The sequence below is a fragment of the Toxorhynchites rutilus genome, chromosome 3, assembly GCF_029784135.1.
Source record: "Toxorhynchites rutilus septentrionalis strain SRP chromosome 3, ASM2978413v1, whole genome shotgun sequence".
NCBI lineage: Eukaryota > Metazoa > Arthropoda > Insecta > Diptera > Culicidae > Toxorhynchites > Toxorhynchites rutilus.
In genome coordinates, this window is record NC_073746.1 from 192,228,906 (window position 1) to 192,248,063 (window position 19,158).

The 19,158-nt window shown below is 41.7% G+C and overlaps 1 protein-coding gene across 7 annotated transcripts in view; it reads left to right on the forward strand.

The window, feature by feature from the left end:
- LOC129779470 (uncharacterized) overlaps positions 1-18,788 on the forward strand; it is a 167,036-nt gene extending 148,248 nt beyond the window's left edge. For 6 of the 7 annotated variants that reach the window (XM_055786949.1, XM_055786955.1, XM_055786953.1 and 3 more), the window contains 3 exons: positions 495-682; positions 737-874; positions 18,565-18,788. In XM_055786949.1, coding sequence (XP_055642924.1) covers positions 495-682; positions 737-874; positions 18,565-18,697 — 459 coding nt within the window. In that variant the 3' untranslated portion in view covers positions 18,698-18,788. Of the gene's footprint in view, positions 1-494; positions 683-736; positions 875-943; positions 14,934-18,564 lie in introns of those variants that run through there. The other variant, XM_055786954.1, reaches the window with a different exon arrangement.
- The last annotated feature ends 370 nt before the right edge of the window (positions 18,789-19,158 follow it).

The window sequence follows — 19,158 nt, forward strand, 5'->3', positions numbered from 1 at the left end:
AACGATTGCCCAATATCTCTCTATAGAACGGAGCTCTAGGGTGTTGGGAGGATGTGATCTTTAGACACCACGACGTTGTTCTTGGCATACCATTCTATAATAGCAGGATGCCAATGGTGTTTTATCGAGGCTGTAGACTTTTCTCCAGGCATTCCTCGACGAAAATGTCCTGGTTGATAGTTAAAATTGCGATTTAACAAAATGGCATGTATTATTGTTTCATGAAATCACATTTCATTTCATGTTTACATTATTGGCACCAGCCGGGTGCTATGATTAGTGCTAGGATCGTTAGCAAAATCTCAAGCCGAACTGTCAGTGGGATACCTAATTCATGTGAAAACAAAGAGAAAATGTCAGTGGGATACTCGGTATGTTGGTTAATGCCAGTTCAATAGGTGATTGGCACATCTTGCATTTGATTTCTACTGTTAATCATACCACAATACACGAAAAAAAAACTAATAGAATATAAAAAATCTATTGATTTACAGGTTGCAACTTCATTATCAGATGGCTCTTATTTTGGAGAGATATGTCTCCTCACTAATGCGAGGCGTGTGGCTAGCGTCCGGGCAGAAACTTATTGCAATTTATTCTCTCTGAGTGTAGACCATTTCAATGCAGTTCTGGACCAATATCCCTTGATGAGGAAAACTATGGAGACTGTAGCTGCTGAGAGGTAAATAGGTCATAATTTTTGCTATAACGATGATATTCTAACCTTTCTCAACAGATTAAACAAAATTGGTAAAAATCCTAACATTATGAGTCACAAGGAGGAATCAGAATCAGCCAATGCTGAAACAAATCAAATCAGCGCTGTGGTTAATGCTTTAGCGGTTGAGGCGGAAAATAATTTAAATAATCTTAGGTAAGATTAATGAAATGTGTACAATTTATTGTTTCGAAATTACTAGAGAATCTTTTGTTTGTATTTTAGTTTGACTAGAGAACATTTTTTATCCAATGGCTGCGAATTTTATTTATGAGACATGTGTGAAGACATGACAAACAACGAAACATATATCTTTATTTTTTTCCCCGAATTCTTGCTCGTGTTAATGTCCTTGATGAGGGATTGAATTTTTATGTTGATTTGTTGATAAAAAACTTTTATTTTAACTGACCAAGAGATTATTATTGAATCAAATATTTGGTTTTTTCTTTTATTAGAGATTATCCTTTTTTACTTCTTCTATTCTTAACATTTTCCCATCGAAGAAAATCCCCTTCTGATCATACTTCAGTCATTCTAATAATCCGATACCGAATGACACACCTCGACAGTGTTGCCACAGATTTATCTGAAGAGGTACAGATTTTTTCGTTATTTTTGGTACAGATTCTGTACGGTAGAGAGTACAGATTTTCGTCAAAAAGTACTGATTAGTGCAGATTTTTTCCGCAGGCGAATTTTTTTTACATTTGATCAAATTTACATTAAGGTACATGATTACTTTTACACCGCAGTATCGCTTGGTGCAACAGCTCAAAACTTTTAATAAATGATAGTATGCAATCTAGATTCAGACAAACTATGTATAAGCATCATCAAACACACGAATGACGAATGAAATGTAAATGCGCTATTTGTAGTAAATAAATGAGTATTTTTTATGCTATAAAATTAATTTGTTCTCTACAACGAATATTTTCGATGGTACAGATTTTTAGAAGACAAAGTACAGATGAGTAAGATTTTTAACCCTTCTGGTACAGATTAGATTGTGGCAACACTGCACCTCGATTGTATTCCGAGAGACAATTTGAAAAAAAAAGTTTGTATCTCTAAAAAATGCTTGTGTAATATGTTGGAAGAATCAACTCTGTCGAAAGGCTCACCAGTCTTAACTATAGTACTAGTATTTCTTCACGATTTTTGTAATTATCGCTAAAGATCAATTTTCATTTTTATCATTCAACTTTATTATTCAATTTTATTATTCAACATAATTGCCTCCGAGGGTGATACAGCGATTATAGCGATCTTGCAACTTTTCAATACCATTTTATAGTCCTCTTTCGGTTTTTCCTCAAAATAGCCCTCAGTTTCGGTAATCACTCCATCATCGGTCTTAAATTTCTTTGCCAGCGAGCGTTCTCTTCAGGTCTGCGAACAGATGCGGAAGCAATTTGAAGCCCAATTCATGCAATTTTACAATCAATACACGCAATTCGGATTTTTCCATTTTTTCACAATAACAAAAGTTGCTTGCTTTTCAATGCTGTAACTCACGAACCAATCGATCGATTGCTGTCAAATTTTGACACGTATCCATGGAAAGATGGTGCTTTGTGATAGTCAAATAGATTTTTGCAAGAGGCGTCATCTAGATGTCGACCTTATGAACTTTTCAGTCGAACTGTTAATCGTAACCCCCTTCTTTCCCCTCCTAAACAATTTGAATTATCGAACGATTGCGGCAATATGCATTAAAAGTTATATTTATATTATAACTGCTTGATATGGTGAAATATTCTCTACGAAACGTATGATATGAAACGAAATGTATTATATGGATATGATACATTTCGTAATATCTGCTATCGAATCCATAGCCAATGGCACCGTTTCAAAATTTATATCGAATTATCGTTTTTCGTCAAAGCCACCGTTACGATACCACTTCATTGAGCCGGGAAAGAATTATTAATGCTCGAAAAAGGAATCGATTCCTCCTCGGAAATACCTAGCGCAATACAACTCCAATCATCGATAGATGGCGGCATTCGTGTACATTATAAGTTATAATTATATTATAACTGCTTGATATGGTGAGATATTCTCTACTCCATATGATACATTTCGTATTTTCTGCTATATAATCCATAGCCAATGATACCATTTATAAATCTATATCGAATTATCATCGGTACTTCGATTTTCGTCAAAGCCATCTTTCAGTCCGGTGGCAGAAAAGAAATGGGATTGGGAGGAAAGAGCATAGTGTTAAGGCGAAAGCGAAACCTTTTCTCTGTCACTTTGCAATCACTACTAAATGGATTTCCGAGCGGGCACCGGCTTATATAAAGATGAGTGTGATTTCAATAGCATGTTTTCAAATTTTTCAAGCTAATGAAACAAGTTTCCGGGTCAATATTTAACAAGCATATAACTCTTGAACATTTTGTCTTTCGAATGAAGTTATTATCATACCACTCTGTTCAGCCGGCAAAAAAGTATTAACGTTCGAAACCTTGCACTCCAAGTGTAACACCCTCGTTTTCTAAACTACACACCGTTACAGAAATGAAAGACGTAGTCCTACGTCAAAAATCGTGTGCGAAAATTTTGTCTGAAGATAATTTTATATTAGTAGGAACAATGTAAGCAATGTTGCCATACGTACATATTTATCTGGAATGGCGCAGATTTTTTCGTTATTTTTGGTACAGATTCTGTACGGTACAGAGTACAGATTTTCATCAAAAAGTACAGATTGGTACGGTTTTTCCACTTGTGAAATTTCTTACATTTGAACAAAGTAACATTGAGGTACATGACGAATTTTACGCCGTAGTATCGCTTAGTGCTGCTGATCATAAAAACATATAAAATGCAATGATTGATCAGTTTTACAAGGACGGAATTCCTTACAACGATCGTCACGGTGAACGGTGCGACTTATGTTTTGCTCCAGATCAACAGATTGAACCGTTTGTTCCAGTTCCAGTGTTGCAGTTTTTTCGTGGAGCTGGTTAAGCAAATGAAAAAAAGATTCGATGTTGATAATTCGACGCTCAAGGCCGCACCAATGTTAAATCTCATAAACTTATCCAATTTGACTAGCATTAGCTTTTCGTTAGAAGCGTTTCCAGGATTCTACAATGGGAATGTATAAGATGTAGAGAATTAATTCCGTACTCTAAAGATAAAATTACTCCGTAAGGAAATCACTTTTTCAGAAAACGAGCATGTGCAGGGTTGGTGGACAAAAATTGGATGGCTAAAAAGAATTGACGGTTTGCTCGCACTCCGGCGCTTCGATGTATTGTTTGTAATGTTTTCACGATGCTCCACTGGATTTTTTTCTGAATATAATCAAAACAGAAATAAGCTTCGAAATCGACTCAGCATCGATACGATTTTGAGATAAAAAGATTTGATCAAATATCGTAGCGGCAGCTCGAAAATTCTAATAAATGATAGTATGCAATCTAGATTCAGAAAAACTATGTATAAGCATCATCAAACACACGAATGACTTGCAATGTAGTATTCATAATAAATAAATGAGTATTTTCAATGCTAATAAATTAGTTTTTTCTCTACAACGAATATTTTCGATGGTACAGATTTTTGGAAAAAAAAAACTACAGATGAGAAAGATTTTTAACCCCTCTGGTACAGATTAGAATTCGGCAACACTGCCGGTAAGTTTCTTTTTTTTCAAAAATTAATGATTTATCCTGCAAAAATGGTTACAAATTTAATATTCAAAGTATTGCCCATCGCTAGTCAAAACTTTTTCCCATTTTTCTGGTGGTTCACGGATCCCTTTGCGAAAATAATCGGCTGGTTTGTCGGCTTACCACGAATCGATCCAATTTTTGACTTCATCAAAAGAAGAAGTGCTGGTCAACCAGGCGATGTGGCATCGATGGGAAAAGGTGGTAATCGGACGGAGCAATGTCTGGAGAACACGGCGGGTGGGATAGAACCTCCCATTTCAGTGTTTCCAAGTATGTTTTGACCGGTTTGGCGACATGCGGCCGAACATTGTCGTGCTGAAAAATAACTTTATCGTGTCTTTGGCCCTATTGTGACCGGAGGGAAACTTCAGTGCACCGCTCAAACGCATCCATACGTTGCCCGACGTTTAGGATTGTCGTAATGGACCCATTTTTAATGCCAGTTACGATTCGATGCAAAAAACCCTTTCTTTTATGTCGTTGGAGCTGTTGTTCGCACGTGAAAAAACGGCGTCCGACGTCCCGTGGCTTCAATTCATACGGCACCCAATGTCCTATCTTCCGGATCATTCCCCTTGCTTTTAAACGATGGGATATGGTTTGCTGAGCTACTCCAAGTGTTCTTCGTCTTCCAAGTCAAAATTACCACTATTCAACCGTACAAACCACGTCTGACACGTTCGCTCAGTCATGACACCATGACTGGTCACCATAAATTTCCACCAAAATGCGATGGCTTTCCGCAGCTTTTTTCTTCATATTAAAGTAATGAAGTAACACTACCCGCAAAAACACTGTCGTTGGTACAAAATTCAACATATTCGAAATGACAAAAACTATGTTGTGTACGCTTCAACTTTTTGACATATACTGAAAAAGAACGAATGTCTGGAAATTTTATTCACTAGAATAATAATGAAGTTACGTTCCGTTAGGCTATCTGTTTATTTTGGATATGTTTGAAGAATTTCATCGTTAAACTCTTTGATAATGATTTGGTGGTCCTTTGAAGGGATATTTTGTTTGGTAGTTGGGTAGTGTTTGTTCACTCCACCAGTACTTACCGAGTGATGATGACAGAAGTATGGTAAACAGTCGTTGGGTGGTGCGTATCAGATAAAAGATACCGAAGTGGAACGAGATATGATGAAAACCGCCCTCTGTGATCCTAGACGAGATGCCTCCTGTGTTATGTATGGATGAAATAAAGAAAAAACCTACCAATGTAATATAAGATAATTACCAATACCGAACACAATTATCAATTTTTATCATCAGTAAAACATGTTACTTTAATATAGAGAAAACATATTTGAAATGGAAAAGGTGATTATGTTTTATAATTTTTACTTTCTGAGCGTTTATTCAACCCAATGCGAATTTTAATTGGACTAACACCTAATACTATATGTAGAGCATATGGGAAATCACTTTCTTGAATAATTCTTCACTTTTCCAATTTTTCTTCGCCGCATGAACTTTCCTTGGGTGAAAATGAACACAATAAAACAGACAGCTTGAACCAAACGACCCGTTCTAAAGCGGGAACACACTTTGGTTTTTATTCACAACTGCTAACATACACAATTTTACACTCACACTTGTGCTAATTTTTTCACAATACACGATCGGTCATTGATATGAAATATCACGAACATTGAAGTTCCAAATTTAAGTTTTATTTGCTAGAATTAATCGAATCACTTATCCTACTTGCGATATAAAAGTGCCCCCGACTTTCATGTATTTGCAATGCCGATTTCCCCGGGCAGCTTGGTTTCAATGTCTCTGTTGGGGAATACAGTTCGGTAGGAACAAAAGCTCCCCCTACTTTCATGTATTTGCAATGTCTATTTTCCCCAGGCAACATGGTTTTGATGTCTCTGTTAGGGAACACATTTCGGTAGGAACAATAGCTCCCCCTGCCTTCATGTATTTGCAATGCCGATTTTCCCCAGGCAGCTTGGTTTTGATGTCTCTGTTAGGGAACACATTTCGATAGGAACAAAAGCTACCCCTACCTTCAAGTATCTGCAATGTCGATTTCCCCCAGGCAGCTTGGTTTAGATGTCTTTGTTAGGGAACCGCCGGTCCGGAGTTAGAGAACTGCAGCTATGGACCGGGTTAATTAGCGAAAAAATGTTGGGAATAAGATTCAATCCCTTATTGGGATGTAGCATCATTATAAATAATCATTTACATTTTGCTGCAGTGATTTCTTGTTAGACCGAGGCCAAGCATAGTATCGTAATGCTTGAATGAAGGCGGTAACTTCCGGCAGGCCCTTCGTACTGCATATCTTGTTTACCACAAGCCCCGAAGAAAAGGACAGCGGCTTGGACATTCCCTTCTCGCTGATTTCCTTGGTGGGGAACGTAAAGTATATCTGAAGTGTTTATCACCAGCACTTTCAGTCGCTCCTTCAGGAAGCTTGCCAAAATTAACGGGATCTTTGTAAGCAGCTGTTATGCACCGCTGAGGTGAACGATAGGATAGTTTGATCTTATGCTCGATAAGTTAACCGAAGAGCTCATTGGTCAGAAGCCCTTCGTCATCGACGGAGACTTCAACGCCTGGGCAGTAGAGTGGAGGAATAGACTTACTAGTGCGAGAGGATTCAATCTAATGGATGTTCTTGCAAAACTAGAAGTGAAACTTGCCAATGAAGGGACCACCAACACATTCCGCAGAAACGGCCGAGAATCTATTATCGATGTCACCTTCTGTAGCCCGACGCTTGCAGTGAACATGAACTGGAGGGTGTGCGAAGACTACACCCACAGTGATCATCAAGCTATTCGATACACTCTTGGCAACAAAACATCATCGAGGGCCGAGCCCAATCGAACGGAGATAAGACATTCGTCAAAGAATCGAAAAAATCGAAAACGTACGCCAATCAGTTTATTGGTGGAGCGAAGAGATAAGCTTTCTACGCGCCTGCTGTCTTCGAGCTAGGCGGAGTATGCAGAGGGCTAGGACTGCCATTGTTAGGGAAGAACGCAAGGCTGAGCAAAAGACGATGCTTGAGAGAGCTTTGTCGCAACATTGATGCGAATCCAAGGGGAGGCGCGTATAGAGTGGTGATGGCAAAAACGAGAGGCCCATGGACCCCCACGAGCAGTGCCCGGAAAGGCTGTAATACATTATAGAGGGGCTCTTCCCGCGACATGAACCGACGATCTGGGCAAGTGCCCCATATGGTCAAAAGAGAAAGAGAAAGAGAGAGAAAGAGAGAGAGAGAGAGAGAGAGAAAGAGAGAAGTGTCGGGTATAAGGTCTCTCTTGGGACGAGCTATGAAGGAGCACGATGGACTCGTCGAAAGGACGAAAACTGCAGAGAAAACACTCGCAGAAGCGTTGCAAAGAACTGCAGCTGGATAGGTGACGCCAAAGATTCCTCGAAACCGTTCGGAAAATAGAAAAAAAAGATTCACCAGCAGAAGAAGAAATGCTCAAATAACGCAAGGACGACCACGACAACGACGAGCAAGGCGATAGGGCCGCCCAGGGCGACAGCGAAGAGCTGGGTGACAGCGACGACCAGAGCGGCACCGATAGCAAAATAAACGACTGGAGCACGATCACGAGAAGAAACAAGAAAAAATTAGTGAACGAGCAAAAAGAGAGTAAGAGAAAAGAGAAAACGGTAAAAAAAACGAAGAAAGAGGATGAAAAGAGACAAGGGCCAAAAGACAAGAAGCCTAATCCTCGGCGGGCGAGAGGCAAAGGCGATGCACCAATCGTCGAAGCCAAGGGCGACGTATCATATGCTGACCTCTTCAAAAAAATGCGAGAGGACCCTGGCCTCAAGAAACTGATGGAGAGCGTGGTGAAGTCTAGGCGCACCCAGAATGGCGAAATGCTGTTCGAGCTGAAGAGAGACCCAGAAATCAGGAGCTCTGCATTTAAGGATCTTGTCGAAAGGGCTCTCAGTGACGGAGCGAACGTAAGGGCCTTATCCTCCGAGTCATCGATTGAATGCAGGAACCTCAGTCTGTTCACTACCGAGATGGACCTGCGTCAGAAGTTGGAGGAGGAAAACGTCGTGGGCAAAGTTCCGATGAAAATCCGATTAAGAAATGCGTATCGCGGGACGCAGACCGCAACGATTCGTCTCCCAACGGACGCAGCGAACAAGTTGCTGAAGCTAGAGATCATAAACGTCTGCTGGGCTGTGGGTCGTTTTAGAATCGTTCCGCCTGTTCCAAAGCAATTGGAGCGATGTTTCAAGTGCTTAAACTTCGGCCACCTGGCGAAAGGCTGCTCGGGGCCAGATAGATCCAAACTGTGCAGGAAATGCGGAATATAGGGACACTTTGCCAGCGACTGCAAGGGAAAGCCAAGGTGTATGCTCTGCGAAAAAGAGGACAGTAATGACCTTACGACGGGAGGCTTTAATTGTCCTGTGTACAAACAGGCGAGGGCAAGCCAACAGTGATGGAGATAACCCAAATAAATATCAACCATTGCGACACCGCACAGCAACTGTTGTGGCAGTCAACGACAGAAACAAAATGTGATATCGCAATTATCGCGGAGCCGTATCGCATTCCCCCCGGTAACGGTAATTGGGTGACGGATAAAGTGGGAATGGCCGCCATCCAGGTCATGGTCATCTCGCGAGGGTTTCGTGATCACAAAGATCAACGGAATTTTTATCTGCAGTTGCTACGCACCTCCCAGATGGACGATGGACCAGTTCCACTATATGCTGAATGTCCTCACCGAGGAGCTCGCCGAACGAAAACCAGTCGTTATAGGAGGGGATTTCAATGCTTGGGCAGTAGATTGGGGAAGCAGATGCACCAACGCGAGAGGGACTTGCTTACTAGAAGCTCTGGCCAAGCTGGATGTTACCCTGTGCAACGAGTGTACCACTAGTACCTTCCGCCGAGATGGCCGAGAGTCCATCATCGACTTGACTTTCTGCAGCCCGTCGTTAGTGACAAAAATGAGATGGAGGGTATGCGAAGGATACACCCACAGTGATCATCAAGCCATCCGTTATACCATTGGCCAACGAAACTCCGTGGCAGTACGGATAACTAGGACATGCTCGCGCAGGTGGAACACAAAAACCTTTGACAAGGATCTTTTCATCGAAGCACTACGCGTGGAGAGCGGCGTCTTGAACATGAACGCGGATGAACTGACGGAAACGTTAGCCAAAGCATGCGATATAACAATGCCAAGAAAAAATGAACCTAAGTATAAGCGACCTCCAGCCTACTGGTGGAGTGAGACACTTGGCGTGCTTCGGGCCAACTGCTTTAGCGCCAGAAGACGCTTCCAACGCTCAAGCATAGACACCAGAGAAGAGCGGAGAGTGGAATTCAGAGAGGCTAGATCCACTCTTAAACGGGCGATTAAGCGAAGCAAATCTAATTGCTTCAAGGAGTTATGTCGGGACGTGGACGTCAATCCATGGGGCAATGCCTACCGAGTGGTGATGGCGAAGCTCAGGGGCCCAACGACACGCTCCGAAATGTGTCCCGAAAAAAGACGGGTGGGTAATGTCGGGGACATAACCGGAGTGACGTAGGACTATACAAAGGGGACAGCTTTTGTTAAATATATATTTTAAATATATTGTTTTATTTTCTTCTTCTACGTGAATACCTACCCATCTACCTGAAAAATGGATTAGTTTACTGTTTACTCTTTATGAATATGTTGATGGTTCTGAAAAGAACCTTTGGTGTTGTGTTTTTGTTATCACTCGATATTCCCATCTTGTTCGGTTAAACCTTCCTGTTTAGCTATTGCGTTTGTCACTCGCCACAGCTTTCACAGTTGGAAAATTTCTTCCCATCCAGCTTGTGACATGTTTTTCAGTAAATTACATTTAATGCGACGTGCCGGAGAAACACTTTGCCACTCACTGAAACTAATTGTTACCTTGATGAGCGCCGAACGGAAGCTGCTCTGTTCTTGATGCGGGTTTTCTGATTGTCGTGAGCAGCTTTGCAAGCCAACTCGAGCACTCCGACGGCCGAAACTCGAACGAATGAGCGTTAAAAGGAAGCGATGGCAAAAAAATACATCCATTACGATTTGTTTGCTCGTTGGATTTACATGAAGGCTAAAAAGGGTCCTTTTCAGGATCACAAAATTATCTTCAATCTAAAGAGTTTATTGTTTTGTTATCACTCGATATTCCCATCTTGTTCGGCTAAACCTTCCTGTTTAGCGATTTGTTGCCACTCGCCACAGCTTTCAAATTTCTTCCCATCCAGCTTTGTGACATGTTGTACAGTAAATTACATTCAATGCGACGTGCCGAAGCGCCACTCAGTGTTGCATTGGAGGCGATTTTAACCTGTAATTGAACATTTGCGATGACAGCGGTACAGTGTCGACTTTCAATGTGGGGTCATAATTTGGATCTCTATGTTCACAAAAATGTCCAACTAAATAAGTAGCATTACATGTCCGTCCAATTAGCTAAATGTCGAACTAATTGTAAATTACTGTACTTTCAATCTGGAAACAATTTAAGAATTGGTGAAAATTGAATAATCAGGAAAGTCCCCAACTATCAATTAGCCAAATTCACATACTCATCAGATCCTGGCAAACAAATTATGAAAAAATCAATTTGTGTTTTATTATTATTTTGGATAATGTTTTAGAAAGCATTGAACTGTAATTCCTAAACTCTTTTTTGGAAGGTTTAATGGCCCTGAAAAGCGCCTTGTTTTATGGAATGGTTCCAATTTAGAAAACTTAGTACTCGTGGTTTTGAAAAAAAACCATTTCGAACGCCCTCAATACCGCCTTATTCTGGATTTGCCACCAAAGCAGATTGTGTAAAGAACAAACTTTTTTCTTCTGCTACCTGCTGCCGTTTTGCGATTGCGTTTGCCACTTGCCACTCGCTGCAACTGCCTGTTGTCTTGATGTCCACCGAACCGAATGTGTTCTGTTCCGAATGCGGGTTTTATTATCGTCGCGAGCAGCTTTGCCAGCTAACTCGATAACATCGGCGGCCGAAACTATATGTCGCCTGCTAGGCGAACCGATGTGGTGTACAGTTTGAATGAGAATGATCGTTACGGAAAGAAGGAAGGTATTGTATTATAGAGACTTTAAACTTTTGCAGTTCATTCGTCTCTAGCCTTGAGAAAGGCCCTTTGAAAACTCTACTCTACTCTACTTCAGCGCTACCACCTCCGCCCTCTTGCCTTGAGAAAGGCACTCGATCCCTCGCCGTCCAGCTCGTCCAGCAACGATGTTGTCCAGTCGGTGTCCACACAAAGAATGATCGTTACGGCAGCGGAGCGGGGATTTTTAAGCTGACTGGCTGGCTCGAGAATTACGCATGTGTGAGACTGCGACCAATGTTTCGTTCATTTTTTTCTTTTTCCTTTCCAATCGTGCTTCATTCTATTTCGCTGCTGCTCTGGTTGCCCGTTTTGGTCGGTACGATTTGAGGAGCACAAAATGGACCAATCAAAAATGGGCACATAGTGCATTTTGACAATGCTTGATATTTCACAATTATTCAATTATTTATCTCAAGAAAAATGAAATGTTATTCGTTATGATAGATTCGTAGATATATTTCCTATCAATTGATGCAAAAACCTTTGCGATCTATTGAGAAATGCTCGAGTTATAAGCGTTCCAAATCTTGCATTTTTTCCTACTTGTTCAGTGCCTAGATTTCCATTTCACCCCCTATATCTTCCGGTTAGACGTAGTCCTACGTCAAAATTAAAAATTATCGTGGAAGGGTTATTTCCGCAGCACGACCCAACGACCTGGCCACCCACGCTATATGGAGAGGATGAGGATAACATCGAACGCAGAGAGGTATCGAACGACAAGCTAGTTGCGGCTATGAAACGCCTCAAAACGAAGAAAGCGCCTGGCCCAGATGGAATCCCCAATATACCTTTAAAAGCGGCAGTCCTAGCTTTCCCTGATATGTTTAGGACAGCAATGCAGAAGTGTCTAGACGAATGCTACTTTCCGGATCGATGGAATGTAAAAAAGCTAGTACTACTGCCCAAACCAGGAAAGACGCCGGGTGATCCAGCATCGTATAGACCCATATGCCTGTTGGACACTCTGGGGAAGTTTGGAGAGAATCATCCTCAATAGGCTGACGGAATGCACGGAGGGAGTTCGTGGACTGTCCGATAGTCAATGCGGTTTTCGGAAAGGGAGATCCACGGTAGATGCCATTCGCATAGTGGTCGAAAGAGCAAACAGAGCATCCAAACAGAAGCTCAGAGGAAATCGATACTGCGCAGTGATAACGATCGACGTTAAGAACGCGTTCAATAGTGCCAGCTGGGAGGCCATCGCGACTGCGCTCCACACGATGAGAGTCCCAGACTTCCTGTGTAGAATACTGAGAAGCTACTTCGAGAACAGTGTGCTGGTGTACGAGACAAACACGGGCCAGGCGCAATTAAAACTACGGCTGGAGTTTCACAGGGCTCTATCCTGGGTCCATCGCTCTGAAACAGTATGTACAATGGCGTACTAAAACTGAATCTGCCCAGAGGTGTGAATATCATTGGCTTCGCGGATGACATCGTTATTCTCGTGACCGGAGAATCCTTGGAACGGGTCGAAATGCTCGCGACCGAGTCGATAAACATGATCGGAAGGTGGATGCAAAGTGTGAAACTGCAGATAGCCCACCACAAGACGGAAATGTTGATTGTCAGCAACCGCAGGGCGGTGCAACGTGCAGAAATCACCATAGGAGAGCACTTGATAACTTCAAAGCGAGACTTGAAATACCTGGGGGTGCAGATCGATGATCGACTGAACTTCAACAGTCACGTCGAATACGCTTGTAAAAAAGCAACGTAGACAATCAATGCACTGACAAGAATCATGCCCAACAATTCTGGCCCAAGCAGCAGCAAGAGGCACCTTTTGGCTAGTGTCACCTCATCGACATTACGATACGGGGGTCCAGGCGTTAGAAACTCAGCGGAACACGAGGAGGCTAAATAGTACGTACCGGCTCATGGCGATGCGAGTCGCGAGTGCGTACAGAACCATATCAACAGAAGCGGTCTGCGTCATAGCCAGGAAGACAGCGAGTGCTATATGAGGAGAGGAGCCAGAGGAATCCGGAAGCTAATGAGGGCAGAGTCGATGACTAGGTGGCAGCAAGAGTGGAGTGCGGCTCAAAACAGGAGGAGGGACACACAGGCTCATACCGACACTAATGGGCTGGGTAAACAGGAAACATGGAGAGGTGAATTTCCACCTAACGCAGTTTTTATCTGGTCATGGCTGCTTCAGGCAGTATCTGCACCGGTTTGGACATGCATCGTCTCTCGCCTCTTTGTCCGGAGTGTGGAGAGGTGGAGGAAACACCGGAACACGTCGTATTTGTATGTCCCAGATTCACCGCAAGGCGCGAGGGGCTGCCTACCCTTCATGCTGGGAACATCATAGAGGAAATGTGTCGTGACGAGGGCACCTGGAACGCAGTGAACAGTGAAATCGTCCACATCATGTCTAAGCTACAGCGGGGGTGGAGGACCGACCAGCGTGCGGATAACGCCTGACTATAAAAGATCTGAAGCACCGGAGTACCCCACGAGAGCGACTGTGATGGAGTGCGCGTTATGTTGGAGAGCACTACCTAATCGGTTCACGTCTCGACAGGTGAGAAATTCCACGAGGGTGGCTGTGACGGGTTGCACGTCAAGTTGGAGGGAAATTCCTAATCGGTACACGTATCGACGGGTAAGCGGAATCTGGTGAGAAGGATTGACAAATTGCTGGCAATGCCTCATGGTGGATTGGAAAGAAGAATACTGCGAGGACTTCGACGAAGCGAGCGCCTAGGAAGGCGTCATCAAATCGGTTTGTACCTCACGAGAGTTGCTGTGACGGAGTGCGCGTTATGTTGGAGGGCACTACCTAATCGGCGCTCCGTTGGGAATCGAAATCCTGCGAGGGTGGTTGTGACGGGGCGCGCGTCAAGTGGGAGGGCGCTTCCTATTCGGTGCACGTCTCGACAGGTAAACGGATACTGTCGCGGAGAACAGAAAAATGCCTGCCTGGCAACGCCTTATCGTGGCCTGGATGGAGGAACACTGCGAACATTTCGAAGGAGCGAGCATCATGGAGGAAGCCATCGTCAAACTGGTGCATACCCCACGAGAGTAGCTGTAACGGAATGCGCGTCATGTTGAAGGGCACTACCTAATCGGCGCTCCGTTGGGAAGAGAAATCCTGCGAGAGTACTGTGACGGGGCGCGCGTTAAGTTGGAGAGCGCTTCCTAATCGGTGCACGTCTCGACGGGATGGGTATGAGGCTACGAGTAGAAGGCTTGGTTTTTGTGGGTGTGATCCCCACTCGACGTCTGGGTTATCTCTTTCCAGATAAGGCTGGAAGAGCGTTCCTCACCTCTATATAAAAAAAGGAGAGAGAGAGAGAGAGAGAAAGAGAGAGGAAGTCGAGAGAGTGACCATTGAAGAATTGTTAGCTGTAGCAAGGAAACTGAAGGGAAATAAAACACCCGGCCCTTATGGTATTCCTAACGTAGTCTTAAAAGCCGCCCTACAAGAGAACACGAATATGTTCAGAGAAATTCTACAAAAGTATCTGGATGAAGGACATTTTCCTGATATATGGAAGAGACAGAAGCTCATTCTGCTGCCAAAGCGAGGAAAAGCAACAGGAAAGCTGTCATCATACAGGCCAATTTGTCTCCTGGACACACTTGGTAAACTTCTGGAGAGAATAATCCTTCACAGGCTGTTAAAGTGTACAGAGAATGAACATGGACTCTCAAAGCTGCAGTTTTATTTAATTTCTGGTTGTCTTCGAGAATACCTGCACAGTTTTGGACATGCTAGCTCTCCCCATTGCCCACAGTGCACCAACATAAGGAAACACCTGACCATGTAGTGTTCGAATGCCCTCAATTCAACGAAGAACGCTGTGAAATGCTCGCATCTGATGTTGATATCATCAAGAGAAATGTAGCGCAAAAAATTTGCAGCGACGAGCGCACTTGGAACGGTGTAGCAAGGGCGGTAACAGTAATAATGTCAAAGCTCCAACGTAAGTGGAGAGATGATCAGAGAATGGCCCATCGAATAAAGTGCATGAGCACAGCCTACCCCCTGGAGTAATACCGAACGGCGGTCAACGATTCGATAACACTGAAAAAATTCGTGATGCAGTTATATCGTACTTCAAAAAGCTGGACGCTACGCACTTCGCGCTCGGAATATAAAAACTTGTGCCACGCTATGAAAAATGCCTCGAACGTTACGGCGATTATGTAGGAAAATAGAAAGTAAAACGTAGTCTACGAAAATCACCTGGTTTTTTATCCTAACTTTATTTTTCCGCGATTTCTGAGGCACTGAAACTTATCTTTTGAACGACCCTCGTACATCTTCTTTGCACCGGGATGAAGCTGGCAACACAAACGAAGCGTCGAACGAGATTACTTGATTGTTTTCACCATGACTTCTGCAAATCAACTGATAAGGACGTGGAAACATATTTGTAGAAGGCTTAACAAGAGTAGGATTTAAAGAAAATTTGGTCGATTGAATTAGAGAGGTCATAGAGAGGTCCCAATGATTTCTCCGTCCCTTAAACAAGCAAATATTGTAATGGTTACCGCGGTGTTCATGGTTTTATGAGTGCAAATACTGAAAATATATTAACGCAACTCAACTAGCACCATCGGGCCATCTCGCTTTTCAAAAAGCAAGCGGTTTTTTTTAAATTTCAAACTTTAGAAAACTTATGATTCATCGCTGTCCAATACTTCATCTCATCTATCGGGCAGCGTCTGAATACGTACGCTCGAAAGACGTTTTTCATATCTTTATAAAATCGGAAATACTGGTGAGCAATCGATATAACTGATAGAAGAAGCAACATCTGGAGAATACATATATAGGATAGAATTTCAACGTTTCTCAACATTAAAATTGACGAATTTCGGGATTGGTTGTTGTCATAACCGAAGAATGCCACAAATACTGTAATCACGAACATCTTTTCTTTCCCATTGTCATGTCGGACTTCGATGTCATATCGTTGAGCCTAATCACAATCCTTAAAACTGCGGTTTCTTTTCGAGAGGAAACGAAACGTTTAACTGTTGCTTTCTAACTCACATTCCTTCATTCCTTCATTAGCATTAGAAATACTTCTGACGAACAGTTTAAGAGATACACTGGAAAATGAAAAAAAGAATGCGTCGCCTGAAGGAAAATTCAAAGAGATATCGGAAGTTATGACAGTCAACAAATAAGTACAAAAGTCATTGAAGAAAATGAATTGAGTATTATGCTAAGGGTAATGGGGGCAAATTGGTCACCTGCTTGTTTGGTAGTATAACTATTGAATATAGATGCCGTATTGATAGTCACCTTATGTTTGAAGAATGTCATGACTTTTGAGTCAGTTTATTCAATCTGATATATTGGACAAATCATAAGTTTGGACGACGGTTCACATATTCTAGGAGAGGTTAAAAGATATTTTGTTTAATCTCAGCTATTAATTAGTATAGAAATTACTTTGATGTTTGGGCGCAAAGTGAGCATAGGTGAATAACGACTTACAATGTTCTGTTTACTAAAGCTGATATACCGCATCCTTTTGTGGCTTTGACCCTGAATAAATATGCCACTCCAACTAAACCAAGCCTCATTATGCGGAACGTTATGTGTTTCTTACTACGTTTTTGTATGCATGAGAAAATTTAAATTGAGACTATAGGTGAATACCCAAGCTTATTTCATCATGTACCTACTATAACAAATATGATTTGAGCAAATTTGGACGAAAAAAACGCATAAATCTATCCCATTTAGCTTGATATGTGCAAGTGACCACTTTGCCCCCACTAGGTGATCACTTTACCTCCAAGCAAAAAAAATGTTCTAGTTTTCACCTTTTTTTTTAATGAATAAAAGTGTACTATTTTGAATGTTTATAGTAAAAGTCGTTTACTATCTTGAAGAATAATGAGTTGAACTATAATATTCTTCGAGAAACGGGAATTGAATCGGTATGTGGACGCAGGAAATGGGCATATTCCTTAGGGTGACCACTATGCCCCCATTTCCCTTATTAAGTTTTTCATTCCCTACCCACAATCTCTCATCTTTTCTTGTACTGGGCTGTCTGGAAGGATCGTGCCGTCACTGATGATGACAACATCGAGAATCCTCCTCAAAGGACTAATCCTCGGTACACGGCACAATTATTAGCAGATTTACTACAATTATTTAAAACTACCGTTCATGAGTTTTGTTGAAACTTGGTTACGTAAATGGTTACGACACATGGCACAATTTGTTCGGAAATCGTTAATGAACTACATCTCCATTTGCGACCTGCTTCCTAACCCCAATGAGAACACGCCTTAATGCATTGGGTTTAGAAATGGGGGATGAAAAATGTATCAATTATAACAATGTTGGGATATACTATCGTACTCGCTATACTGGCTAGATTTTGTATCTTCAGATTATCACATGTGCAGGAACCATAAAATCTTGGAATGGCAAAAACAACACAAAAACAACATACAGTGGAACCCCGATTATCCGCGAAAGCAAGCTCCATAGTAAATCTACAGGCCTTCCCCGAATTTGTCGGTGAATGATAGACTCATACACTTTTGTTTTGGTCATGGCTTTCACATTATCTGACCACTGGTTTACTCGACCTGGTAGATGGATAGTTTAATTATTTATGTATTGATAAAACATAGTTTTCATGCCGGAATATCTTTTTTTCATGTTTGGAACTCATTTTTAATCATTTACGGCGTTATCCGCGATTTTCGTTATCCGCGGTGAGCTAGCCCGACTTTTCCGCGGATAATCGAGGTTCTACTGTTCGAGTAAAAAGCTCCTTGATCAGTGTTTCGACGAGAAAATGCTTAAAGGATAGAGCTACGTGAAGGATGGCAAAGAATGTGGAACAAAACGGTGCATATACGAGTATAAGAGAATAAATGCCTACCTTTAAAATGATGCCTTTGATTTTTTCCTAAAAATCGGCGCGATTTTTCCGGACAACCCAATATGATCTATTAACTGCACTTTTAGTATTGTTGCATCAATTTGTGTTACATGAATTTAAAAACATGGAATGATTTTTTAACAATTTGATTGTATTTTTCAGTGATGAAAGCGGAAGTTTAAAAAAAGTTCATTCAGATCTTAGTTTGGCAGAATTGAATCAAAGCTTAAGAATGAGTTTACCTAGACCAAAAAGTGGTGAATTTAGAGCGCTTTTTGAAGGAAGTAGTCCATAGAAACATAACAACTCTCTCTGGAATTGACAAATACTCTTCTGTAAAAATCAAGCGAATCAGTGCTAATAAATTTTGGTTTAAAATGAACAAATATTGTTTGTATTTATAATTTCATGTAGTGGAGTTTGTCTTTTACATGTAGGCCATTATGTTCCAGATTACAAACATTAAGACGATTTAGTAGAAACATCTCCGTCAAGCAGAATATATCGCAGCGAATAAAGTACAAATAATTTTCACAAAATATGTTTCATATGTAGTTTCATTTCTCAAGAAAAAGCATTGCCGTTTCCAAAAATTCAGATGTGTCTTAATGTAAAGGGTCGCATCACGGAAAAAGAATGTAGAAAATCACCCATTGGGTATTTTCACTTGAAAATTTTCGTAGAAGTAGTTTAGAGTATATTGTGTACACTGTTTTTTTTATCGCTGTCAAGTCAGTCAGAAAATTGGAAAACATT